Source organism: Miscanthus floridulus, chromosome 3 (assembly GCF_019320115.1).
Source record: "Miscanthus floridulus cultivar M001 chromosome 3, ASM1932011v1, whole genome shotgun sequence".
Lineage (NCBI taxonomy): Eukaryota > Viridiplantae > Streptophyta > Magnoliopsida > Poales > Poaceae > Miscanthus > Miscanthus floridulus.
The window spans coordinates 121,574,344-121,602,316 of record NC_089582.1 but is presented as its reverse complement, the minus strand read 5'-3'; the positions used below and the strand labels follow the sequence as shown (position 1 = coordinate 121,602,316).

At 53.5% G+C, this 27,973-nt stretch overlaps 3 protein-coding genes across 3 annotated transcripts; 2 read left to right on the top strand and 1 right to left on the bottom strand.

Moving 5' to 3' along the window:
- The first annotated feature begins 160 nt into the window (after nt 1–160).
- On the top strand, nt 161–3,924 carry LOC136542247 (pentatricopeptide repeat-containing protein At2g22410, mitochondrial-like). The gene is made up of 4 exons (XM_066534594.1): nt 161–2,246; nt 2,375–2,463; nt 2,710–2,867; nt 3,006–3,924. The coding sequence occupies exon 1, from the start codon at nt 210–212 to the stop codon at nt 2,136–2,138; it is 1,929 nt and encodes a 642-aa protein (XP_066390691.1). The 5' UTR covers nt 161–209; the 3' UTR covers nt 2,139–2,246; nt 2,375–2,463; nt 2,710–2,867; nt 3,006–3,924.
- A 675-nt stretch (nt 3,925–4,599) lies between these two features.
- On the bottom strand, nt 4,600–6,682 carry LOC136546721 (F-box/kelch-repeat protein At5g42350-like). The gene has a single exon (XM_066538690.1). The coding sequence runs from the start codon at nt 6,536–6,538 to the stop codon at nt 4,829–4,831; it is 1,710 nt and encodes a 569-aa protein (XP_066394787.1). The 5' UTR covers nt 6,539–6,682; the 3' UTR covers nt 4,600–4,828.
- A 9,355-nt stretch (nt 6,683–16,037) lies between these two features.
- LOC136544309 (uncharacterized) lies at nt 16,038–16,340 on the top strand. The gene has a single exon (XM_066536517.1). The coding sequence runs from the start codon at nt 16,038–16,040 to the stop codon at nt 16,338–16,340; it is 303 nt and encodes a 100-aa protein (XP_066392614.1).
- The last annotated feature ends 11,633 nt before the right edge of the window (nt 16,341–27,973 follow it).

Genomic DNA, 27,973 nt, shown 5'->3' with positions numbered 1-27,973 from the left:
CTCGGGAACACGTGTTTCCCGAACAGCCTCATGCTGCTCCGCCTGCGCTGTGCACCTGTGACCTGTGATGCTTGGCGCTCGCCATTTGCGGGATATGTAAAGCAGTTTTTGGTCCAGGGTCCAGTAAGAACCATTCGCGGCCCATGGGCTGGGGGTTTTCCCCACACCTCACAAACGCAAACTGCTTTGTCGCTTCTCCTCGCCTTTCGATGCTTACGCCCGCGACCGCCGGCCACTATCTCCCGTCCCTGCAGAAGCTGCTGCGCCAGTGCCGCTCCATCCAGCGCCTCAACCAGCTCCAAGCCCACCTCCTCGTCCACGGATCCTACTTGTCCGCCGCATCCGATCTCCTCCTCGCCTCTTACTGCGCCCTCTCGGTCTCTGCAAACACCGGACATGGCGCTCTCTGCCACGCGCGCCGTCTGTTCGATGGAATTCCTGACCCGGACAGGGTCATGTACAATACCATCATCAGAGCCTACTGCAACAGCGACTGCCCGCGGGAAGCGCTACGCCTCCACCGCGGCATGCTCAGGCGAGGGATCCTGCCCAATGAGTTCACTCTGCCCTTTGTTGTCAAGGCATGCACGAGAGCGCAGGCGCGGGAGCACGCGCTGGCCGTCCACAGTGTCGCTCTGAGGCTTGGCCTTGTGGGGCAGGTGTTTGTGGGCAACGCACTTCTGCACTCCTACGCGTCGGCCGGATCACTGGGGGACTCAAGGCGGTTCTTTGATGAGATGGCGGGCAGGAATGTTGTGTCGTGGAACTCGATGATCGGTGGGTACGCGCAGGCGGGGGATACTAGAGAGGCGTGCGCCTTGTTCGGAGAGATGAGGCGTCAAGGGTTCTTGGAAGATAAGTTCACGTTGGCCAGCCTGCTTCTCGCCTGCTCACAAGAAGAGAACCTTGAAATTGGTCGCCTTGTGCATTGTCATATCTTGGTTAGTGGATCTCGGGTTGATCTGATTCTTGAAAGCGCTTTGGTGGACATGTATGGTAAGTGTGGGGATCTGTGGATGGCTCGTAGGTGCTTTGAAATGATGCCCATCAAGAGTGTCGTTTCATGGACGTCCATGCTTTGCGCTCAGACGAAGCATGGTTCAGTTGATGCTGCAAGATGCTGGTTTGACCACATGCCAGAGAGGAACATAGTCTCATGGAATGCCATGATCTCTTTCTATGTTCAACGTGGCCAGTGCCATGAAGCATTGGATCTTTATAACCGAATGCAATCCCAGGGTCTTGCTCCAGATGAGGTTACCTTAGTGGCTGTCCTCTCTGCTTGTGGGCGAATTGGTGACTTGACTGTAGGGAAGATGGTACACCTTTATATTAGAGACAATATCTATAATCCTGATGTCTCTCTAATTAATTCACTTCTGGACATGTATGCAAAATGTGGTCAGGTAGACACAGCAATCAGCCTGTTCAGTGAAATGTGTAATAGAAATGTAGTTTCTTGGAATGTTATTATTGGGGGGCTGGCATTGCATGGTCGTGCATTGGACACAATCACGTTCTTCAGGTCAATGGTAAGAGACTCCTTCTCGCCAGATGGGATTACCTTTGTGGCCCTTCTTTCTGCATGCAGTCATGGGGGTCTACTAGAAACTGGACAGCATTACTTTGAATCTATGAGACATGTTTACAATGTTAAGCATGAAGTTGAGCATTATGCTTGCATGGTTGACCTTCTTGGCCGACGTGGTCATCTTGAAAAGGCTGTTTGTCTAATAAAAGAGATGCCAATGAAGCCTGATGTTGTGGTCTGGGGTGCATTGCTGGGAGCCTGCAGAATCCATGGGAATGTCAAGATTGGCAGGCAAGTGATCAAGCAATTACTTGAACTGGAGGGCATCAGCGGAGGTCTGTTTGTTCTAATTTCAAACTTGTTATACGAAACTCACCAGTGGGAAGACATGAAAAGGCTCAGGAAATTAATGAAAGAGCGGGGGACGAGAAAGGATATGGCTGTTAGTTCAATTGAAATAAACAACCGCATCCATGAATTTGGAGTGGAAGACATTAGACATGAAAGCTCAAGCAAGATTTATGCAGTAGTTGATCAGCTGTCGTATCATTTGATTTCTTTGCATCTCTTGGCTGTGCATCCAGAAGATCTATGTGTGGTAGAGTGAAGGAATCTATTTGGAATTCTTTTCAGGATCAGTTACAAGTTCATAACATTTCTGAGTCAGGCACTATACAAAATGAAGATGAATGTGGCTGGCACATTGCTTTACAAGGTACCCCCTCTGATTCCGAACTTCTTTCAAAATACAGGTCATCCTAGAACTTTTAGCTATATTTCCCTTCCTTTCTCGCCCTTGCCAAATAAATGTTATTCACAAATAAATGAGACATCTGTTTGCAGTGTTGTATAAATGAGGGCGGTGACATGTATTTTGAGCTGGAGGGAGTAATGTTCATTGCCAAGCACACCTCCTGTTGAAGCCTTTGAGGGTAGGTAGTGCTGACCAAGCACATTTCTCAAAGAGTGTCCAGGTTCATCAGATCCATGAATAAAATCATTGTGGACGTATAATTTAAGTTACAAAGTCCACCTACATAGAAAATACTGGGACGACTTACTCTTTTTGCTTTGGTTCAGTTTCAGAAATAAGTTGTCCACTTCAGTTTTCCGTATTGACCATGTAATGTAACCCTTCATTTGTCTTGCTAACTGGTTGTGTTTCTGGTTTTCTGTAGATGTCATGGTTCGCTGGGCAAGCCACTCGACCAACTCGACTGGTGTTCTTACGCCCACAAATTCAGTAGTCACTATCCCTTGTGACTGTGATGTTTCAACAATATATGTGGAGAGAGAGACTAAAGCTCGGCAACAAGATCTCAGCACACGTTCACAGGTCACCCTTACGAGTTGTCAACAAGGCAACGATCTTAACTACTAGCTTTTTTAAAAAAAAAGAAGATTACCTACTAGCTTTTTAGAGACAGAGCTACATGCTGACATACATTTTTCTGTTCCTCTATCTCTGGGCCAGATTGAGTATACCATGGTAACAGAGGCGCTGACTCCAGATGTAAAAGCAGAGCAAAGATAGCAACATCATTCAAAGAATCACAGTTTCACTTTTTTTTTTCGCTGCGCGAGCCCTGCAAATTTTGTTCCGAGGAGAAAAGATTGGTTGGTTTAACTGAACGGCCGCAAGATGAGGTGGGATGGATCCGTGCCTACATTAATCAGTTCGTGATGCCTGCCACGTGCTTCTCTTAATTGTGCACCGTGAGTACATTACATTACAGCGCATCAGTCAAGTGAGTGTTCGGCTGGCATTAAATTTCTACTGTAGCAGCTGGAAAATATTGTTCATGTTAGAATTTGGTGAGAGAAAAACACTGCTCTGGCAGGAGAAAAAAAAAAAAGGCCAGCCAGCCAGCCGAAGCTGACCAGCCGAGCTGCAAGTAAGTGGGGGCCTGCAGTTTGCCGCTTGCCAGTTGAAGGCAGCAATGTAAGTACCAGCGTGCCCATGGGGCCACCATGCGTTGTGCTTTGGCAGTTATTAAGCGCCGAAAAGTAGTGAATTCCCATCGGCACAACGCAAGCACTACTGGCTAATCAAGGGTTCGAGAGTCAGTCCAGGATGCCAACGGCACGTGGCCACATCACTTCGCCGATCTGGTTGGTACACATTTCTTGTGATGCTGCTTGCAAGTCCATGGCTAGATGATTTGGTTCCGGCTAATGGGAATATATTGATGCTTTGTGAGGTTGCTTTGCCCTTCCTTTCTTTCTTTTTTTTACTTTAGAAATCATGGAACTGCTTTGTTTTTTAAAGTTGTGATGGTGGATAAAGCATGTTCCTGGAGCTTGCTTATGATGACTTGCAATCGGGGTTTTTTTTTTCTCTAATAGAGCAGCTACCTACCAGAATGATGGGTATTTTGGTTCTATTTTTTAAACTGTATGAATGATCACAAGCTAGGACTGGGAGGATAACCTACTAGAAAGATCTGTTATGCTTACAATTTTCTCATTTGCATGAGTGAAGATGTGCCCCCCTTTTCTAGATTGTGATCAGGGAAATATATATTTTCCCATCATGAGAAAAAAAAAAGCTGACAAAATCAAGCTAGAACCTGCAAGATAAGCAATATAATTTGGATTTTCAAATGAACCTTAATCCCGTGAACGTATGAAACGGCGTGAAGAAAGTTGTACACATGCCGGGATGCCTCCTCCATGAATACCTAGCGGATAATTCGACAACATTTGACTATGCGAAAGCCAACCACTATTAAATCTCTGGTCTATAGTCTGTATCTCTGGTCTATAGTCTGTACTCTATACAGACTACTAGGATAAGATCAGCACGCTGTTAGGTTGATGATTTCTGCGACTGATAAGCCGGCTGATGCTGTTTTGTTGTGAGAGAAGCAGTTTAAATGAACAGGGCGCAGGATGATTAAGCCACAATGTACCAACCGAATGAGTTAATGATGGCCTCGCTGGATCTGTACCAACCGAATGAGTTAATGATATATTTAATCATGGAGATGAGACTGACAACCATCACAAATTAAGGAGCGTACAAGTGCACTCAAGGTGGTTAGTTTAGCTCTTGACAAACAGCAAGCAACAAGAACTAGGGCTCATCAATTAAATATGAGTCTGATCACTGACACAGAATACAAAACAATTTCGGGAACCATGAGTATGAATAGTCACTGTAATGTCAACAAATAAATGAATGATGCAATAGCTGTGATGTAAAACATCATCATCATCATGTCTGTTCATGGAAACAACAAATCTGTGCAAGCAGACTATAGGGAGAAGAAGAAGAAAATAAAAAATAAGCAGCAGCTACAAGTGCAGGACGGCCATGGATTTCAGCCTGCAGGACATGGCGTCGGCCTCCGTCGCCGCGTTTTCCCGGCCAACCCGGCTCCACTTCTGTTCCGTGTCCGAAACCCGGCAGGCCGTAACGAAATCGAGCACCTTGCCGAAGATCCTGAACATCTCGACGGCGTAGACCCTGTCCTGCCCGACGGCGAACGCCGCGTTGGGATCCATCGGCGCATCCGGGTGCCCCGACGCCTCGGTCCACTGGAGCGAGCTGAGGTCGAGCTCGAACAGCTTCCGCACCACCTTCTCCCTCCGGTTCACCGGCCCGTGGCGGTCGCACCACGACACGCAGAGCATGAACAGCCGCGACGCGCAGCACACCAGCGTCGGGGCGTAGTCGCGGAGCCGCGGAGGCGGGGGGAGCGTCTGGATGACGACCCAGGAGCCCTTGTCCAGATGGTAGGCGACGAGCGTGTCGGACTCGCAGTATACGTAGAACATCCGGCCACAGACGACGCCGGAGCAGGCCAGCCCTACGTCGGTGGGAAACCCGGCAATCTCGACCCACTTGTCGACCAAGGGATCGTATATCTCCCCGGACACCAGTGGCTCGTCCCAGCGGCCGCGCCCACCGACGGCGACAACGGCGAGCCTCCGCTGGCCTTCCTCGCCCTCCTGTCCGGCGGATTTGCCATGATGATACGAAGCGAGGTCAGTGGAATCAGTGTCCTCGTTCAGCATGTCCCTGAGGCGGAGGCGGCGGAGGGAGAGCCGGTGCGGGTCCTCGTACACGGCGGATGCGCCACCGAACCGAGACTTGCCGCGTCGGACATTCTTCTCTGCTCGAGTGGGGAGAATGCTGCAGCTGGCGGACATCTCAAACACGCCCAGCACCGGGCGAGACCGCGGGGTCCGCATGGGCGCCGCCTTCCGCCACGAGCCGGTGAGAGGGCTGAACACCAGCACTCCCTTGTGTGTCTTCACCTTGCTCGCATCCGAGCCGCCGGACCGGCCACCGACGACGTAGAGGTCGTCCCCGACGCCGGCGACGGAGAACAGGAACCTCCCCTTCAGCCCGTCCACCCTGACACGGCACCACCGGTGCGCGGCCACGTCGAGCGCGTGCACGGCCGGGGCAGGGGCGGCGCCCCACCCGACGTCGCCGTCGACCCCGAACAGGAACAGCCACGGCGTCCGGTACGGCCCGGGCTCCTCCTCGCGGCGCATCCGCAGGAACTGAGGCGCGACGGTGAGGTCCCTCCACCGCCTGCACACGCACCGCGCCGCCAGGAGCGAGGCCAGCGGCAGCCGGCACAGAACCATCTCCATCACGTCGTCCGGGAGCCCCGCCAGGGACGCCGCCGCGGCCGCCTCCGTCACCAATACCTCACCCGCACCGGCTCCCGACGGCCGGTGCGCCGCGGCGGCGGCACCCTTCTTCCAGGCGAAGCACTGCACTGCGGCGCCATCCTCGTCTTCGTCGTCGTTCCCCGGCGTGCGCCGGAGCGGGGCCGCGGCGGAGGAGTCCATCTCGTCGCATGCGCAGACGCGGCACCCACCGGCCCCGCCGAGGGGCAGCCGGAGGCAGCTCCTCCTCCTCCTCCTCCTCCTGCGGCGTCGACCATCGCGCTCGGTCCGCTTCAGATCGAGGACCACATCGTCCGGTGTCTCGGCGCGGAGCAGGGAGGCCAGGCTGTTGCTGCCAGATCTCTGCAGAGCTCTCGGCATGGCAGCAGCAGAGCGAGTTCACCGCTAGGTGGAGAAGAAGTGGTGCGCGAAGGACGGGATGGTGGGGGCGTGGAGGTGGAGGAGGATGCCCCGGAGGAGGATAGCGAGGAGCTTGGTGAGGAAGGAGATAGAGAGCATGGCGTCGCGACGGGACGGGTACGCGACGCGGGATTATTTGGGCGGTGGTGTGGTGGTTGGAGTGGGAGTTGGGGAAAGCGGACGAGGCGCGGGCGCCGATGAGGGGTGGGTGACGCCACGCGCGGATGGACGGGCACGGGACGGGAGCGGGAGGACATCACCGGCCGGTGGAGATCGAAGCGGGCCAACCGAACCGGTCGATAGAATGGGCTGCCGTCCGCGCGATTCACGGGGCTTATGTTTTGTGGCGAGGCGCTGGCGCGGGGCGCCGATGGACCGGCACGCGTGTGCGCGGGCGGGCGCTGGATGCCTGGATCCAGTGCCGAGGGACCGGGCCACCGGGGACGCAGGGAGGCGAAGCAGGGGCCGGAGCTTCAAGCTCCGGGGATCCGGTGAATGCGCGGTGCGATAGTGTGCCTAGCCAAGGACGATCTGACCTTCGCATGTGACAAATCTAATGTCATTCCGTCTCTATAACGATGCTATTCTATTTCGGACATATTTGTTTTAGTTTTCTTGTTGCTTCTGCTAAACAAACAATGCAGTTGTTAAAAATGACTTGAAAAACTAGAAGGTTGTTTTTTAAGAAAATAAAGCTGAAGAACATGCTGAGATTTTTTTTTCTCAGAATCCAAAACCGAGGCATGTAATAATTTTTCACTCATCATGTGTCTCCGCTACATACATCTGCACAAACTCTCACCATGCGTGTGTTCAGTTCCAAAAATAGTTCCAAAAAAGTGCTACAATACCCGTCACATCGAATCTTGCGATACGTGCATGGAGCAGTAAATGTAGATGAAAAAAAACTAATTACACAGTTTGGTTGGAAATCGCGAGACGAACGTTTTGAACCTAATTAGTCCATGATTGAACACTATTTGCCAAATAAAAACGAAAGTGCTGCAGTACCCAAATTCCAACTTTCCCTCCAACTAAACACAACCCATGTTCATTTGTTGGTTTCAGCCAGCCCAAACCAACCAGCCAACGGTATTTTCTTCTCATAACAAATCAGCACCAGTCAACCCAAACCAGCCAAGAAACCAACCAGCGATCAGGCCGTCTATATAATTAGAATCGACAAATTCTTTGACTATTGTCAGCTTTCTCTTCTTTTCTGCCCACTTCTATCGTGTGGTCATGTAATTTTCTATTGAGGGTAAACCAAGGTGACTCGAATTTTTTATTGGTGAGCTTCTGTCACTAGGAGAAAACCGAGGCATTGTAATTAGTTAAAAAATGACTATTCGGTCCCTCTGGTCAGCCCGATCCATCATACGCAGGGGAGGGGATATGATCGAGCGGTGGAGGTTGGGCCACTCGTGCGGGAGAACAAGTTACAATGTAGATTTTATTCATGAGGGGTCATTTGCAATTTTCAAGGTAACAATATGTATCAGGTATTACCTTTTAACATTCATTTTTTATTTTCTAAGCTCTCATATTGAACTATGCTTCTTTTCCTGTTATAATTGTCAACAAAAGATAATTCAAATTGCAGTCGCAAAAGAAAAAAGATAATTCAAATTGCAATTTGAATCTCCTTTTATTCCATGGTGAAGATTCAAGTACTTGGCCAACATCAAGAGGTTTTCTATGATTAATTTTACATTATCAGATTGAACTATGTTTCTTCTTTTCTATTATATTTGACCAAAAAAATGAACTGCAACTTTGAATCGTTTTATGTTAACTTTGTACTCTTAAATGGATGAGGCTGCCACATACATAGTTCGCTTCATTTTCTTTAAAAACTAAGGATACCCCGCGCGTCGATGCATGAATTGTGAATGAATTTTGCTTGATGGCGTGGTATGCTAATGTGGACAAATAAATGCATGTCTCCGGCACGGGTCTGTGGTGGGAGATCCGACAGCGTCCGCTGCGAATTGGGTTCGGCTCTGCCGCGAGGGTTCGGCATCACGGAGAGTGCGATGGGGAGGGAGAGGAGCGAGGATGGCTGCTGCTATAGGGGAAGAGGAGAAGGGGGGCATTTTGGTCTTTGTTCAGCGGCTTTAATGGCATTTAGACTATCTTCAACAAAGTACCCATAACGACACCCAAACCCAAAATGGGTCTTCGATAGTACTATTTGAGCATCCAATTGAGTACCTATACGGGAGACCTATTTTGGGTACTAGGAGATGTACAACCTAAATGTGAGCATCCTCTCTCCTGAAAACCTATTTTATAGAAAAAGATTCTCTCTTGGGTCCTGTTGTTGGAGAAGACTAAACATAGGTATTAAACTATTTGCCTGTAGTGCTACCTAAACATCGAATATGTCTTGTATTTTGGGTGTCGTTGTTGGAGATAGTCTTAGTCTCTGGATCCAAACAGGGTAGAGACTAAAGTTCAGCTCAGAGACTAAATGATCCAAACGGGCCCTTAGTGACTAATGTGTCCTGCGGATGTAGATAGCTTGCATGATAGATATATGCTATAATTGCTTGCACTTAGGCCTACTTTGGAAGCAGCTTTCCCCGCGGGGGTCCCGCCGTTTTCCCGGGGCTGGAAACCCACGCGGTAACTTTCCACGCGTCGCGGCTTGAGTCCATTTGGAAGCTCTCCGCATGGGTGTTTCGGCCCCGCGGGAGTCGGGTTTTGATGGGGAAACCTGCCTGGCCTCCAGACACGGGACGTCATTCCCGTCCCTTTCTAGCTTCCCCTCTCGCGACTCGACTCCCGTCGCCGCCCCTTCGCCTCGCCTTGACTCTCCGTCATTGCCTCGGCTCCTTCGGCCTCGACTTCTCCTCTATCGCCATCACCTTGCGGCACCAGCATCTACGTCTCCGCAGGTGAGCTCGCTTCCACTTGCATCTCCCTGCACCGTATCTAGGGTTCCTGATCCTATCCTCACATGTTTCCTATGGATCTTGGGACTACGGATGGCCACATCTTCCTCCCCACTCCATCCTATGCATCCGCTCGCGAATCGCGACCGCTCGCACAGCTCTTCATCCGCCGCCCGCTGACCCGACCACGACGGCTCCACCACTACTCCGTGACTAACCGGCCTCGTCGCAAGATCTGGTGAGCCATTGTGTCGTTTGCGAGCAACACCGACGTCACCAGCAACACGACACAACCTCTGCCTCTACAAGTTAATCTTCAGTCCGCATCTCACACCCCTTCTTGTAGATCTGGCCAAACCAGCTACTAGGAAGATCCGCCGTGCTGTACCAAGGTTGTTTTAGATCCAATTGCTTCATGTAGCTTAAAGAACTCAACTGTTGAACTACTTTGCTATTCATTAGTAGAGTGATTCTATGATTTCTTGTTTGTGATGTGAAAATAGATGTAGCTTAAAGAACTCAACTGTTGAACTACTTTACTATTCATTAGCAGAGTGATTCTATGGTTTCTTGTTTGTGATTCTATGGTTTCTTGTTTGTGATGTGAAAATAGAACTCAATTGCTTCATGTAGCTTAAAGATCCAACTGGTGAGCTAGTTTCTATGTTCAGAACACCATTGCAATAGAATAGGATGGCATGCCGTGATGGATTTTTTTCTAGCATTGCACAACAACTATATGCATGCTTATAACGGTCCAGACATACACTGGTTGGGATGTTTGGTAGTCTTGCTATTTTCTAGCATGCAGACTAGTATAGTAACCGATCACTGCAGTAGCAATTTTCTGCATGGTGACTGATGCATTTCTTTTATCCCATTGCAGTAGAGAAAATAGAATGCAATTTATTTAGGAGCTGAGCACCTAGTTTTTCAAGTTTATGGGGGCTTAGCTGTGGCAATCATGCAAGTTTAGAGGAGCAAACCACAACTGAATGCCTTCTCTCTTTTCCTTTTTGTTTACACTTGTTTTCTCTACTTGTTTACCTTGCATTGAGGTGCACATAGCTCAGTTCTCAAGTGCATACGACTCTTGCTAAATCTCTCCGACTAAAGAGGGCATGATGCTTTTGCAGGAGGGATTTTCTGCTGCGTCTTGGGACGGGGTGACACTGGTGTCAGGTTAGTTCCCCCCACTATTGTTTTTTCCTAAATTGTCTTGGGACGGGGTGACACTGCTGCATCTACGTCTTGGGACAGGGTGACACTTGTGTAGGGACAGTTATGGAAAGGGGTTGTTGTTTGAGTTCAGTGGATGACCAGTACTCTAGAATCAGATTGATTTGTGTGGCAGGCATATGTAATGAAAAGTGACAGTATGCAAGTGCAGTTGAGTTGGGTTGTCTGGCGTTGTTAAGCATAGTTGGTCATATTCCTTTGGCTTTAAAATTAATAATTTGGTTGTCGTTTTTGTTGTTAGTCATGCTCTAAAAAAATTGAATGCATGCATGCCTGGATGAGTAGGTGCTACCTGGATGATTAGGTGCTGCTGGATGATTAGATGTTTTCTCCACTTTTTTAGACTTTTAATACTTCTTGATGCTACTATGTGAGTTGTTGGTGATTTTGTACAGAGAACTTTGTGGTATGGATGAGATGATGCATGTAGCCTTGTGATTAGTTATCCAAAGGTACAGTAATTAGCTAGCTACTGGGCAAAGTTAGTTAGGGTCCATGTAGACTTGAGATGCTGCATGTAGCCTTGTAAATGTTTTTCGCCCACTAGTTAATCATGGAGCTACTGAAGGGACTGGCTTCTGGTTCTAGGTTTCAGACTTGAGCAGCTCGTCACTCAGCTAGGGCAGCGATAGTTGAAGTTTATTTTCTATGATGTGCTTGAGTTTATTACATATGACACTTGTGACTTGTTGTGCTTGAGTATTGGCCTTATGCCTTTTATTTTATATATATGTAATAATATAATTTCATATATGTAACACTAGATGGCTTCTTGGGAAGAGCTTGCTAGAAATTTTTTGTTGGAAGAGAAAAAAGAAGATGAGGAGCTATTCTTTATTCTTCTCCCTATTGTAATGCCCTTTCTCGATGAAGAGAAAACACCTGAGCATACCTCTTCTCTTCCTGGTGCTAAAAAGGTTAAAGAGATTCTCGAAGGACACGAGAATTGGTGCAAGGAAGAATTTAGGACGGAGGCTAAAATATTTAGAGCTATAGCAAACTTTCTTAGGGCCGAGAACTTGCTGCGTGACACACGTGGTATGAAGTGTCAGGTACCACGAAAAGGGGTCCCCTAAGCAACAATCGAAAAAATCGCTTAGACTCCGTCAAAGTCAAAGCCAAGGGAAAATTGTTGGCTAAACCCCGGCCATGTCCGAAGCCGCCTACTCTCTACCTCGCTAGAGGCCTCGCACGAAAGGCCTTGGCCGGCCTACTGAATCTCCGCCTCGCTAGAGGCCTCGCACGGAGGGCCTCGGACGGCCTACCGATTTTTCATCTCGCTCGAGGCCTCGGCCGAGGAACCAATTCTCCATATTGCCCGAGGCCCCTGCGCGTACAGCCTTGGACGAGACGCCAATTCTCCACCTCGCTCAAGACTAGCTTGGCAAAATGACCCCGTCGCCTCGGCCTCAACCAACTTCTCGGACAAGACATCGTGTCCGACCGACGTGTTCGACCACTCCCGCTATATCAGCCGAACGATGGCTCGACATAGCGGCATGGCCGACTGGACGCCAGTCACATCGAAGCCATGTCGCCCGGGATAGGATAGGACAGGGGTTACCAACCATTGTGCTCGGTACTATGCCCACAATCGGCGTCTGTACTGCGCTGTGCTACCTAACCCCTGCTCCAGAAATAACGCGACGTGCGGAGTCAAGTCCAGGTTACTATAGCCTTGAAGTCAGTGTATAGAACCAACTGCTCCCTCCATGCCTCGGCAGTCTACTTTGGGGTCTCGGCAACCTCGGGATTCGCGCCTGCCGAGCCCCTTACAACGGCTCAGCCTCGGCACCAACTGGGCCTCGGCTCGTCACGCAGTCAACGCACAACAACCAACACGTTGCTCACCAGGCCCTACGTCCAGCAATCACTGGAGCTCCCACATCGCACAAGTTCGGATGTGACCGACGCGTTGCTCCAGCACTTCAAGGGCAGGATCACTCCATCGACCATACCGCCATAGTAATAGGTTACAGGGCTCAGACATGCCGCCTTTGTTCGCACGACGCCGCATAGCTAACACATATATCACCCATGTCCCCCTTCAACTATAAAAGGGAGGGATTTGAGCCGTTTCAGGGGAGAAGGGGATAGATTCGCGAGGTAGATGAACACACACTCAACATTCTGTAACACACACGCTTCTCCGCCGCTTGAGACCAAGATCTCAAGCAATCCATGCCACTCCACGCAGAGACCTAGGACTAGCTCCCTCTCTCGCCCTGCTTGTAAACCCCTACTATAAGCATTTCGGTGTAAGGAATACAAGATCGATCTCTCAGACTGGACGTAGGGCACTCATTGCCTAAACCAGTATAAACAATGTGACTCTTTGCATCACCATCTGAGATTAGGGGCACGCAGTATGTTTTTTACTAGTTGGTTGAGGGCCCGCTGGTTCAAAACACCGACAGTTGCTGCGCCAGGTAGGGGATCGCTGCGTGCCAGCTTCATCTCCCTAACAAGTTCTGGATGGTAGATCCCGTACGACCGCTGCGTCTCGACACAGTGATCTAGTTCAGGAGCCTAGAGTTTATGTCTCTAGAATGTGAGTATGATATGGTACTTCTCACACCCCGAGCCCCACCGACTGATGACGACATCATGCACGGCCGCTCTCATTGCGCTCGCCAGGCATGATGCGAGCAGAGCCACCCCGACACCACGCGAACTTAGGGCGACACGCCGCCCTTCACTGGTATCCCACGCCCAGCTACTGGCACAAGGTCCCTGGTTGGGGAGCTATCTAGCCTGAGGCTGGATGAGGGAAAGACGCCGGTGGCACACGACGACGTCCCGTCATCAAGCTCTGCCCCGCCACGTCCTGAGGAGTCGACTTCGGTGGAGCAAAGCTCGGCGATGGCACCATCCCCGTACCCCTTCGGGTTGAGAAATGCCGCTGCCACCTATGCTTCCGCCTACGCTTCTGCTCATGCAGAGCCCTTGGGATGCTACCATCGCTTTGCCCTCGACTTTGGCACCATGACTTTGACTCACGCCCATGCTGACTCCTCGAAGGAGGACGAGGCGTGGGCTGGAGTAGACTTCTCTAGACTTCACGACCCTGAAGCCATGCGCCACATCCTAGCCATGAGCGACTACTGCTTTGGCTACTCCGACTCTGACGATAAAGGCACTTACGATCCCACTCGTGAGTGCTTCCACGTCGGGCTCGGGATGCCAAGCACGGGCGATGAGGACGAGGGGGCAAGCAACCATACCCTGCTTCACTAGGGAGTGGGCGATGCCATGCCCTCACGTGTTGTCCCACTAGCAGCACAGAATGAGAGCCTCGCCCTCGGACAACTTTGACGCCCGGACCTAGAGCAGCTTCGTGAGCTTCAGGCCAAGGTCGAGCAAGACCAACTCCTTCTGCAGCAGCTCCGAGACACTCTCGAGTAGGAGCAGCAGGGCCGTGGTGATGGCAGAGGAGCCCGGTGGAGGGCCCGCGATGTCCACCACCGCATCAATGGCGACGAAGGGGGTGAGCAACCCCCAATCTTCAATCGTGCTAGCCAGAATGTCGCGGTTGTGGCAATGCTAGTCTGAACGATGCTCGAACCCTCTACTACGGAGGGGCGACGGGTCCGCGGTGAGCTCCGGGATCTCCTCGAGACCGTCGCGGTGCAGCAGGCCGAGAGTTTCGCCTCTTAACGGTGCAGAGGCACCTCGGACCTTCCCATGGCACTGCCTTGGTAGGACAGGGAGGCCTCGGCTCGTCCCAAACCCGATCACGCACCGACGATCAACAGGGTCCCCTTATTGTGCGACCGCCTTGGCAACCAACGCGAGGCATAGGGCGACCACGAAGTGATCAGTAGGCGACGGCAACACGACAATGAGGGGCCCATCTAGGGCTACCATCCGCATCGAGGTGGCCGCTACAATAGTGGGGAAGACCGCAATCCTTCCCCTAAGCCACCTGGCCCTCGAGTTTTTAGCAGAGCTATCCGAATTGCTCATTTCCCGGCCCAGTTTTGGCAACCGGCCAACCTCACGAAATATAGCGGCGAGACCAATCCCGAACATTGGCTAGCTGATTATCGCCTGGCTTGTTAGCTAGGTGGCGCGGACGATGACCTGCTCATCATCCATAACCTCCCTTTGTTCCTATCAAACTCGGCGTGAGCCTGGCTTGAACATCTCCCTCCCTCATAGATCCACGACTGGCGCGACTTAGTAAGGGTCTTTGTCAAGAACTTTCAGGGTACATACGTGTGCCTTGGGAACTCCTAGGACCTCAAAAGTTGTTGCTAGGGCCTAGATGAGTCTCTCCGAGACTTCATCCGGCGCTTCTCCAAAAAATGCACCGAGCTGCCAAGCGTCGGCGACTCAGAAATTGTCTAGGCTTTTCTTTCCGGCACCACCTACTGAGACCTGGTCCAAGAATTGGACTGGAACATACCAACCTCGGTGGTTGCACTCCTCGACATTGCCACCAACTTCGCCTTGGGCGAAAAGGCTGTTGGGGCCATCTTCCCCGACGACGATGCCAAGGGGAAGCAGAGGGACGAGACCCCTAGGGCCTCGGCTCCCCACCTCCCCAAGAAAAAGAAAAAGGGTCGCCAGGGGAAGGAGGAAGTTCTCGAGGTCAGCCTAGTCGCGATCGTAGAGCGCAAAAATCTCCGAGGCCCCGAGGCCCCAGGCTCTTTGACAACATGCTTAAGAAACCCTGCCCTTACCACCAGGGCCTAGTGAAGTATGCCCTCGAAGAATGCACCATGCTCCGATGTTACTACACCAAGCTCAGGCTCCCCGACGACGATGCCAAGAAGAAGGGTGCCGGCGACACGGACGATGATAAGGACGACGAATTCCCCAAGGTGCACAACGTCTTCATGATCTTCGGCGGGCCTTCGGCGTGCCTCACGGCACGACAACAGAAGGGGGAATGCCGGGAGGTCTTCTCGATGAAGGTGGCCGCTCCCCGGTACCTCAACTGGTCTCGGGAGGCAATTACCTTTGACCGGGATGACCATCCCAATTACGTCCCGAACCCCGGGCAGTACCCACTTGTCGTCGACCCCATCATCGGCAATACTCGGCTCACTAAGGTATTGATGGACGGAGGTAGCGGCCTCAACATCCTCTATGCCAACACCCTAGAGCTCCTGGAGCTCGACCAGTCGTAGCTCCAGGGTGGCGCCGTGCCTTTCCACGGCATCGTGCCAAGGAAACGCACGTGACCCCTTGGGCGCATCGACCTGCCCGTCTGCTTCGGTACTCCCTCCAACTACCGCAAGGAGGTCCTTACCTTCAAGGTGGTTGGGTTCAAGGGAACCTACCATGCCATCCTGGGGTGGCCGTGCTATGCCAAGTTCATGGCGGTCCCCAACTACACATACCTCAAGCTCAAAATGCCAGGCCCCGATGGCATCATCACTATCGAGTCCACGTACGAGCATGCATACGACTGCGACGTCAAGTGCATCGAGTACACCGAGGCTATCATGGAGGTTGAGACCCTCATCGTCAACCTCAACCAGCTCGGCAACGAGGTGCTCGACTCCAAGCGTCACGCTGGGACTTTCGAGCCCATAGAGGCCGTCAAACTTGTCCTGATTAACCCCACCTGCCCCGACGACCGGGCGCTAAGGATCAATGCCACCCTCAACATCAAATAGGAAGTCGTGCTTGTCAACTTTCTCCGTGTGAATGCCGATATGTTCGCATGGAGTCCCTCGAACATGCCGGGCATACCAAGGGAGGTCGCCGAGCACGCCTTAGACATCCAGGCCGGCTCTAGGCCAGTGAAGCAGCGCTTGCACCGATTCGATGAGGAAAAGCGCAGAGCCATCGGCGAGGAGGTGTAGAAGCTTTTGGAGGCCGGATTCATCAAGGAAGTGTCTCATCTGGAGTGGTTAGCTAACCCTATGTTAGTCAAAAAGAAAAATGGGAAGTGGAGGATGTGTGTAGACTACACCGGTTTGAATAAAGCCTGCCCAAAAGTCTATTTCCCATTACCTCGGATCGACCAAATCATTGACTCCACTACAGGATGCAAAACCCTGTCTTTCCTTGATGCGTATTCCGGTTACCATCAAATCAAGATGAAAGAGTCTGACCAGCTCACGACTTCTTTTATCACGCCATTCAGCATGTACTGCTATGTGACTATGCCATTCGGCCTTAGAAATGTAGGGGCCACATACCAGCGGTGCATGACCTAGGTCTTTGGCGAGCACATCGGGCAAACCATCGAGGCCTATGTGGACGACATCATGGTCAAGTCTAGAAAGGCCGAGGATCTCGTCGACGACCTGGAGATGGCCTTCAAATGCCTTAGAGAAAAGGGCATCAAGCTCAACCCCGAGAAGTGTGTGTTCAGGGTTCCCCAAGGCATGCTTTTGGGATTCATAGTCTCGGAACGTGGCATCGAGGCCAACCCGAAGAAGGTCTTGGCCGTGACCAACATGGGACCGATCTGAGACCTTAAGGGAGTACAGAAGGTTATGTGATGCCTCGTGGCTCTGAGCCGCTTCATCTCACACCTTGACGAAAAAGGCTTGCCTCTGTACCGTCTCTTGAGGAAATCAAAACGCTTTTCTTGGACTCCCGAGGCCGAAGAAGCCCTCGCCAAACTCAAGGCATTGCTCACTAATCCTCCCATCCTGGTATCGCTAGCCAAGGGCGAGGCTCTCTTACTTTACGTCACCGCAATGACCCAAGTGGTCAGCGCAGCCGTAGTAGTCAAGAGGCAGGAAGAGGGGCATGCTCTACCCGTCCAACGACCTATCTACTTCATCAACAAAGTACTCTCTGAGACCAAAACATGCTAGCCCCACATCTAGAAACTGATCTACGCCGTAGTCTTGGCTCGACGCAAGCTGCGTCACTACTTCGAATCCCACCCGGTAACCATGGTGTCGTCTTTCCCGCTGGGGGAGATAATCTATAACCAGGAGGCCTCGGGTAGGATAGCCAAGTGGGTCATCGAACTCATGGGGGAGGCTCTGTCCTTTGCGCCTCAAAAAGCAATCAAATCTCAGGTCTTGTCCAATTTCATGGCAGAGTGGACTGACACCCAACTACCACCTGCCCCAGTCTAGGCAGAATGCTGGACCATGTACTTCGATGGGTCTTTGATGAAGACCAGGGCAGCATGGGTCTGCTCTTCATCTCACCCCTTAGAGTACACATGCGCTACATGATTTGGCTTCACTTCGCCACCTCCAACAACGCAGCCGAATACGAAGCCCTCGTCAACAGCTTGCAGATCGCCGTCAAACTTGGAGTACAGTGCCTCAACGTGCAGGGTGACTCGCAGCTTATCATCGATCAGGTGATGAAGGAGTCAAACTACCATGACCCCAAGATGGAGGCATACTACAAGTTGGTCCATCACCTTGAAGACAAGTTCGACTGTCTCAAACTTAACCACATCACGCGCAAATTCAACGAGGCCGCGGACGAACTAGCAAAGATGGCGTCAGCATGGGCCCCGATCCCCCCGAATGTTTTCGCCAGAGACCTCCACAAGCCTTCCATCGACCACATCTCAGCAGTAGGAGAGGGCCCACCGATCAAGCTCACCGTAGGGCTCGAGGCCCCCTCCATCGCCGAGACCCCTTCGGCTGAGCCCGAGGTTATGGAAGTAGACGCAGAGCCTCCCAAGGCCAACTAGGGCATGGACTGGCGGGTCCTGTTCCTTGATTGCCTTGTCCGAGAAGAGCTCCCTGCAGACAAGACCGACGCCAGATGGCTTGTGCAACGAGCCAAGACTTACGTCCTCAGCAACAGTGAGTTGTACCGACGAAGCCCATCTGGTGTCCTCCAGCGATGCATCACCACCGAGGCAGGCCAAGCCCTACTTTGGGACTTGCACGCAAGGGCTTGTGGGCACCATGCGGCGCCTCAAACACTCATCAGAGACGCCTTCCGCCAAGGGTTCTACTAGCCGATGGCGGTTGCCGACGCCACCAAGCTAGTACGCTCCTATGAGGGATGCCAGTACTATGTGTGGCAAACGCACCTCCCAGCGCAAAGCCCTCCAAACCATCCTCGTTACATGGCCCTTCGCCGTGTGGGGGCTGGACATGGTTGGGCCTCTACAGAAAGCCCCCAGGGGCTACACCCATCTGTTGGTAGCAATCGATAAGTTCTCCAAGTGGATCAAGGCTCGTCCGATCAATCAAATAAAATCCGAGCAAGCGGTGTTGTTCTTCACTGATATCATCCATAGGTTCAGGGTTTCGAACACCATCATCACTGACAATGGGACGCAATTCACCGACCGCAAGTTCCTGATGTTCTGCAATGACCACCAGATCTGTGTGGCCTGGTCGGACATGGGACACCCTAGGACGAATGGCCAAGTAGAACATGCTAATGGCATGATCCTACAGGGCCTCAAGCCGAGAATATACAATCAATTGAAGAAGTTTGGCAAGAAATGGCTCGCCGAACTCCCATCAGTCATCTAGAGTCTAAGGAATACCCCAAGCCGAGCCATGGGGTTCACATCGTTCTTCTTGGTCTATGGGGCTAAAGCCATCCTCTCCACTGACTTAGAGTATGGTTCCCCGAGGCTTCGAGCCTACAATGAGCAGAGCAACCGCACTACCTGCGAGGACGCCCTCGACCAACTGGAGGAAGCCTGAGACATTGTGTTGCTACATTTGGCCAAATACCAACAAGCTCTATGGCACTGTCAAGCTCGGCGCGTTTGAAGCTGAGACCTAAGGGTGGGCGACCTGGTGCTAAGGCTGATGCAGAGCAACAAGGGCCGCCCCAAGCCGACCCCGCCATGGGAAGGACCGTACATCGTCGCCCAAGTGCTAAAGCCAGGGACCTACAAGCTAGCCGACAAGAAGGGCAAAATCCTCACCAACGCTTGGAACATAGAACAACTATGTCACTTTTACTCTTAAATTCCCAAGCATTGTGTACATTGTTTCCCGAAATACAATTAAGAAGTGTTCTTTAATTGTTCTAATTTTTCGAGAAACTCGCCAAGCCCATCACGGGCCTTGGCATTACGATAACACCATAAGGGAGACTCAGCTCTGCCTCTGTAGAGGTGCCCACTATGGGGCTCACATAGGACACGGCTTTGCCTCTATAGAACCGAGCCTCCCTCAGGGGCTAGAAGGGGGGACTCCCCCCCTAAGTCCCATGCACCATTTTTAGTCATTTTTTGAAAAAAAAAATCCTATGCCAAACTCTCTAGCGTGCTCTGACAAGTCGATTGTGAAAAAACCTAAGGACCGAAAGACTATCTCAAGGCCAGAAGGCCGGCTGAGTCATGAGATGGCCTACGCCTCTAGGCTACGGCACTCCCTCACCACCTTTTGCCCGAGGGGCAGCTTAGGCTCCGAGGAAGTTTTTTGCAAGAAACTTGTTCAGAAACGAGACAGAGGGTAGAGGCTCAAAAATACAATGAAAAATAATTAAAGAAGCGTAGTCACACGATTACTTTAAAAAAGCCTCGACGGCCACTAGCGTCATGATAGGGTAACATAATCTTAATCTATTTATATGGCCTCTTGGGCCCAGGTCAAGGCTCAGGGTCTCCAGCATTAGCGGATGACGTGGGAGGGACCACCTCCTCTTCGAACAGTTTGGCTAGCGTCGTGTCGGGGCCCTCTGCCACCTCCATCAGCTTCGCCACCTCCTCGTCGGCCTCCCCATCATCATTAGGCAGGACATAGCCATCGCTGATGGCCTTGATGTCGACGCCAATGTAGTGCGAGGCGATGACAGCCAGGGCACGCTTAACGCTCGTATGCAGCGCCCCTCGGAGTCGCTCGCGCACTTGGCCGCTCAACGCAATTAGGTGGCTACCGAGGGAGCTTCCTGACTGGACCCCCTCAACCTCCAGGGCCTCGCAGGCGGCACGGGTGGCACTCTTCAGCGCATCGTGCTCCCCGATCTTGGTCTCTAGCACCGTCTACATGGTGACAGAGGCCTCGGCTGCCCGGGTGACCTCCTTCTCGAGCTCTGCGCCAAAAGAAATGGAATGGGGTTGAGCACAAAGGAAAACAAGCCAAATAAGGGCAGAAGCCTATGGGACTCACCCTCGGCCTTCTCCTCCCAGCGTCAGGCCTCAACCCGAGAGGCCTTGGCTTTCTCCTTCCAGCGCTGGGCCTCGACCCGAGAAGCCTTGGCCTTCTCCTTCAGGCGCTGGACCTCGACCCAGGAAGCCTCGGCTGCCCTAGAAGCCTCTACCTCTAGCTCTGTATCACACCAATGAGTTAGGGGCCAAACACAAGAAAAACAAATAAAACACAGGGAATAAGACTCACCCTTGGCCTTTCCCCTCCAGACCACAGCCTCGGGCCGGGAAGCCTCAGCCGCCTTGAGGGCCTCATCCAAGGCACCTTTCATTAGCTGGTGCGCACCCTGCTCCATCCCCAGCTACCCAGCAAGGGCCTTGATAGAGGTCATGGCTTCTCTAGCCCAGGACCTGAAGGCGTCCCAATCAACTGGCCATGCGGGTCAGCTCCTCCTCCAAATCCTTGACCCGCGCCGCCAAGGGGGCGACCTGCTCCTGAGCCACCACCGCCGCTGCCTTCATGTCGGCACTACATAGGCAGAGGTCCTCTACCTCCGCGCTCCACGTCGACAGAAGCTCGTTGGCATGGGTGAGCAGGTCCTTCTGCCGCTGGAGCTGGTCCTAGACGTCCCTCTCCCGCCGGAGAAAGGCTGACTTCCCAAGAGACTGGGTCTCGAGCTCCTAGGTAAGCAGAATATGGGTCATTCACTACAAGAAAACTTGGAAAAAGATGACACCACATGAGAAAAGAAGGCGTGAACCTGGGCGACCCCAGGCAGATCGTCGGCCACCACGGACAGCACCATCCGCAGTGATCGCTCTGCCAGCTGGCGGTATTGCTCGAAGGTGTCCTAGCGCCCACCCTCGGTCATGTCCTCGAGGGTGAACAGAGGCTCCCCCTCAGGGTCGTCCTGGCTCTGCCATAGGACACACAGGTAATCCCACCCATGGGGCTCGGGTCATACCCGCACAAGGGCCGAGCTTCCCTCGCCCGGGATCGGAGCCGGCTACTCCACGGTGCCGGACACCTCGGCATCGACCACCTCCTGTGCTCGAGAAGTATCATCGAAGGAGATCGGATGGACCTCCGCCTCCCGAGCGCTCCCCCGCAACAGCGGCAGGCCTTGGACCAGGGGTGCCACCGAGGCTTCCGCCGCCTTCATCTCCACTTCCTGGGCCGATGGCTTCGCCATGATCACGTCGGCCTCGGTGGTCCTAGGGGCTCCGACCTCTGCTATCATGGCCTCAGTGGTCTCGGGGGCTCCGGCCCCTGCCCCTGCGGCCTTGGTGGTCCTAGGTGCCTCGGCATCCGTCGCCTCAGCCTCGGAGGCCTGACGAGCCTCGACCTCGGTGGCCTTGGCCACTGAGGGCGCCTCGGCCCCATCTAACTCATGAGCCTCAGCCTCGTGGGGCGGAGGCGCTCCCTCCCCCGTCTATGTCGGGGTCGCCTCGGTAGCCCCTCCTTGGGCGATCGGCTCCTTCGGGTCAGCCCTTGCCAACACCGTGCCATGTTGTGTGGCGGCTTGCGCCTCCACCACCCAGTGGGTGGTGGAGCTGGGGCTCGCCTTGAGCGCCTTAAGTGGCACTAAGGTGGGAACCTCCGTAGGACGCTTCTGGCTGAAGACGAGATACTTATGGGGTCAGCATGAGACCGAAGAACAAACGGAAAATGCTGCAACTCAGCCGAAAATACGCTTACCTCGAGTGAGGCTGCAACCGCTTCGGCACGATGACCCTCCTTTGCAAAGGCGGTGGTGGCGGTAGAGGCACGGCCTCTGTATCTACCGGCGTCGGCCGGTCCTCGATGGACCTCAGTGCCCCTCGGTCCTCTGCGGGGCAGTTGCGTCGCCCCCGCCGCCACCTGCTCCACCACTACCATCAAGCCCACCGTGCTGACGGCGCGCTTTCCCAATGCCCGTGCCTCGGGCATGTCGGCCTCGGCCTCGGGGTGGGCGATCGCTAGCCTCGAGGCGTCTCCTCCTCCTGGGAGCGCCGGGCTACTTGCCGACGCCCCGGGCACCGTCTCCTCGACGTTAGGGAAATGGTCTAGGGGACCCCACCCCATCTCACTCTCGTCATCTCCATCCGAAGCATCTGTCAACAGTGATGGCGATGGAGACACCTCCAACGGGAGACCGTCCGGCCTCTGCTGCCGACAGCGTTTCTCTAGTCCCTCGCGCACAAGGATCTTCCTTGTATGCTTTGCCTCCTTGGTGTCCTTCCACCTCTTCTGCGCCTCGACATGCGCCCGGTTCAGCACCTGCTACGCCGTGTCCTCGGGAACGGGCGACGGGGAGGCTCGCATGTCCCTCATGCCCTGTAGGAACAGCGAACGCAAATAAAGGACCGAAAAACAGTAAGGAACGAGGAGGCCTCGGGGGCCGTGGCAGCATGTGACTTACCAGAGAAAGGTACCCCATGACGGGCGCATCGCGATAGGGGCTAGACCATCGCTCCTTAGCTTCCCATCCACCGTCTCCCTCACTCGACGTAGAATCTCCTCGTCGGGGAGGGCGAAGGCGGACATCCGGATGCCTTCGATCGGCTCATCCGATCTCATCTCAAACAGGCACCGCCGCTGAGCCATCGCGGCAGCACCCTCTATTGGTGGAAGGCCACCACGACCACAGCCACTATGAGGCCATGGTCGCACAGCCTCTCCAGTCCCTCCAGGAGCGGCTACAGCTTGGGCTGATCCTCCTTCGGGATGCCATACCTCCACTTCTCCAGACAGCTCTCCATGATCTGCCCGGTGTAAGGGGGAAGCCCACCGTCGTCGTTGTGGAGGTAGAACTAGCTGGTATACCAGCAGTGATTGGTAGAGGTGAGCTAGGCCAGGATGTAAAGGTGCTACCGATCCTGGCACACTTGGAGAGTGCAGCCGCCAGCCCTCACCGCCCTCCTCGCGCCCGTCGTGATCGGCTTGGTGGTATGCCCCGCTCGGAAGAGGTGGAGCCACAACTCCCAATGGGGAGCAATCTCTAGGTACCCCTCGCAGACGGTGACAAAGATGGCCGCCTACATGATGGAGTTGGGGTTGAAGTTGTGGAGCTCCACGCTATAGTAGTGCAGGAGCGCCCGCATGAATCGATCCACCAGCAAGCCGAGGCCACACTCATGAAAGGACACGAAGCTCACGACATAGCCATCGCGTGGCCTCGGCTTCGGCTCGCTCGACGGAGCGATCCACTCCGGCCTGTTGGGGTCGGTAACCAGGCGAAGAAGTCCGCCGCCGACGAGCGACTGAAGCGTCTCCATGGTGACGTCGAACTGACCCCAAGAGTCTGCCTCAACAACAATGGCGCCAGCCATGGGTGCGATGGAGAATATGACTACGACGGTGAGCCTCTCTCGCTCTCTCTACCTCACCTCTCTCTCTCCTTCTCCCTAGCGCTCTCTGCTCTAGCAACGGCGCAAGGGCGGCAAAGGCGAATGCAGGCAAGGTAAGGAGGAGAGGGGCAAGGCTCATTGCGTATTTATGCAGGAAGGAGGTGAAACGGGCAGGTGACAAAATCGGGAAAGTTTCCCCCAGATCTGGCGCAGTTAATCCAGATCCAATTTTACCACCCATGTACCCACCTTTCCCTCATTAATCGTGTGAACAGTTATGTTCCATCCGCTGACATGGCGTCGTGTCCGACTGCTGCAGTGGTAGGCGCCGTTCTGCCTCCCTAAGAAAATTGCCTCAAAAGGCACACCTACTGTTGTCAAACTAATGAGGGGAGGGAATATCCCCCACCCGATTCCTTTCAGACAAATGAACTGGGCACCGAGCCCACTACGGTCTAGGGGTTCGAAGGCTGGGCCCCCGAGGGTTTCGACAGCCGCCCTAGGGCAACAGAGTCAGGGACGACTATGGGCGAGCCCATACAGGGCTGAGACCCAAGCAAGCAAAACGCTTGGGACGCCCTAAGTCGTGTCCGAGACCGGCAGGGAGGTCTCCAAATGAGATCCCACCATAGAGAGGCACCGAGCCACCGGGGCCCAGCGAACGGCCCTGGCACCCACTAGAGAAACCCTCTGGTACTCTTGGAGTGCATCTCTGGACCGCTAGCGGACCCCTAGCGAACAGGGCATGGGCCTCCACTCAGACTTACTCGATAATAGCTCACCGGAAGTGCCACCGCTCGCGCCCATCGAGGGTAGCCTAGCATATTCCACCCCTCCTTCTGAATAAAAAGGAAGCACGAGGGTCATACAAAAAGCCAGGGGAACCCCTGACGGCCCTCTCGCTCTGTGTAGAGGCTAAGGGGCTCTTCCTGCAACCATGCTGAGACCCAGCAACCTAGGCTTGCACTCGAGGGGGCTCAGCAAACAACCCCTCCTTCTGAACGAAAAGGATGCGCGAGGGTCGTACAAAAAGCTAGGGGAACTCCTGACTACCCTCTTGCTCTGTGTAGAGGCTAGGGAGCTCTCCCTACAAATATGCCGAGACCCCGTGACCCAGGCTCGCACCCGAGGGGGGCTCGGCAAACAAACCCTCATGCGCGAGGGGCGCACAAAAAAGCCAGGGGAACTCCTAATTGCCCTCTTGCTCCGTGCAGAGGCTCGAGAGCTCTTCCTACAACCTTGTCGAGACCCAGTGACCCAGGCTCGCACTCGAGGGGGCTCGGCAAACAACCCCTCTGTCCAAACGAAAAGGACACGCGAGGTGGCACGAAAAGCCAGGGGAACCCCCGATCGCCCTTTTGCTTTGTGCGGAGGCTCGAGGGCTCTTCCTACACCTAGGACGAAGACAAGCGACCCAAGCTCACACTCGAAGACTCGAAAAAACGCAATAAAGGGCATCGAGCCCATTACGGTCCAGGGGTTCGAAGGTTGGGCCCCTGAGGGTTTTGACAGCTGCCCCAGGGCAGCAGAGTCAGGGACGACTATGGGCGAGCCCGCGCATGGCCGAGGCCTAAGCAAATGATCGCTCGGGATACCCTAAGTCATGTCTGAGACCGGTAGGGAGGTCTCCGAATGGGATCCCACCGTAGGGAGGCATCGAGCCATCGGGGCCCAGCGAACGGCCCCGGCATCCACTAGAGAAACCCTCTGGTACTCTTGGAGTGTGTCTCTGGACCACTAGAAGACCCCCAGCAAATGGGGCACGGGCCTCCACTCGGACTTACCCGATAATAACTCACCAGGGGTGTCACTGCTCGCGCCCACTGAGGGTAACATGGCACCCTCCACCCCTCCTTTCGAACAAAAAGGATGCATGAGGGCCACACAAAAAGCTAGGGGAACCTCTGACGGCCTTCTCGCTCCGCACAGAGGCTAGGGGGCTCTTTCTACAACCTTGCCGAGGCTCAGCGACCCGAACTCGCACTCATGGGCCCAGTAAATGCAATAAAACTCCTCTCACAACGCAAGAAAAGCCCCTAGACAAATAAATCCACTCCTCTAGGGCCTCAGGGGCTACACCTGGTGGGTGTGCTCGCACACACCCACCGAGGCCTCGAGTACGAAACACCATCCCGCCAGGAGCTGCTGCAAGCCGAGCCTCATCAAAACCTCAAAGAGAGCGCTCACACTCTCCCTGAGGCTCAGGAGCTACTGTCAGGTACCACGAAAAGGGGTCCCCTAAGCAACAATCGAAAAAATCGCTTAGACTCCGTCAAAGTCAAAGCCAAGGGAAAACTGTTGGCTAAACCCCGACCATGTCCGAAGCCGCCTACTCTCTGCCTCGCTAGAGGCCTCGCACGGAAGGCCTCGGCCGGCCTACCAAATCTCTGCCTCGCTAGAGGCCTCGCACGAAGGGCCTCGGATGGCCTACCGATTTTCCATCTCGCCCGAGGCCCCCGCGCATACAGCCTCGGACGAGACGCCGATTCTCCGCCTCGCTCAAGGCTGGCTCGGCAAAACGACCTCATCGCCTCTGCCTCGACCAACTTCATGGACAAGACATCGCGTCCGACCGGCGCGTTCGACCACTCCCGCAATATCAGCCAAACGACGGCTCGACACAGCGGCGTGGCCGACTAGACGCCAGTCACATCGAAGCCGTGCCGCCAAGGATAGGATAGGATAGGGGTTACCAACCACTGTGCTCGGTACTGTGCCCACGACCGGCGCCTGTACTGTGCTGTGCTACCTAACCCCTGCTCCAGAAACAACGTGGTGTGCGGAGTCAAGTCCAGGTTACTATAGCCTCGAAGTCAGTGTATAGAACCAACTGCTCCTTCCACGCCTCGACAGTCTACTTCGGGGTCTTAGCAACCTTGGGATTTGCGCCTGCCAAGCCCCTTACAACGGCTCGGCCTTGGCACCAACTGGGCCTCGGCTCGTCATGCAGTCAATGCATAGTAACCAGCACGTCGCTCACTAGGCCCTGCGTCCAGCAATCACTGGAGCTCCCACGTCGCACAAGTTCGGATGTGACCGACGCGTTGCTCCAGCACTTCAAGGGCAGGACCACTCCATTGATCATACCGCCATAGTAATAGGCTATAGGGCTCGGACATGCCGCCTCTGTTCGCACGACGCCGTATAGCTAACACATGTATCACCCCTGTCCCCCCTTCAACTATAAAAGGGAGGGATTTGAGCCATTTCAGGGGAGAAGGGGACAGATTCGCGAGGTAGATGAACACACACTCAACATTCTATAACACACACGCTTCTCCACCGCTTGAGACCAAGATCTCAAGCAATCCACGCCGCTCCACGCAGAGACCTGGGACTAACTCCCTCTCTCGCCCTGCTTGTAAACCCCTACTACGAGCATTTCAGTGCAAGGAATACAAGATCGATCTCTCAGACTGGACGTAGGGCACTCATTGCCTGAACCAGTATAAATCTTGTGACTCTTTACATCACCATCCGGGATTAGGGGCACGTAGTATGTTTTTTACTAGTTGGTTGAGGGCCCGCCGGTCCAAAACACCGACATGAAGATTGAGGAGCAACTTGGTCTTTTTATGTTCATGCTCTCTCATAATGCAAGCACAGAGAGGCTAAAGAAGGAGTTTCAACATAGTGGTGAGACAGTGCATAGAAAAATATATGATGTCTTCAATATCATTCCAACATTAACCCAAAAATTCATCAGACTTCTGAATCCATGCCACACACACATGAAGATTACATGTGACCCTAGATTTATGCCATTCTTTCAGGTCGGTTAATACATACAGTACACTTTCCTTAATACCATTCATAAATACAATCAAAATCTTTAGTAAATTTTCTTACCTGCAGAACGGCATTGGCGCTATCGATGGTATGCATGTCCCAATCACAATTGGACAAGACAAGGCCAATCCCTATAGAAATAGG

What these genes read in the sequence shown, in the direction of transcription:
- LOC136542247 (XM_066534594.1), top strand. Translation starts at nt 210, where the DNA reads ATGCTTACGCCCGCGACCGCCGGCCACTATCTCCCGTCCCTGCAGAAG.
- LOC136546721 (XM_066538690.1), bottom strand. Translation starts at nt 6,538, where the DNA reads ATGCCGAGAGCTCTGCAGAGATCTGGCAGCAACAGCCTGGCCTCCCTG.
- LOC136544309 (XM_066536517.1), top strand. Translation starts at nt 16,038, where the DNA reads ATGGCGGTCCCCAACTACACATACCTCAAGCTCAAAATGCCAGGCCCC.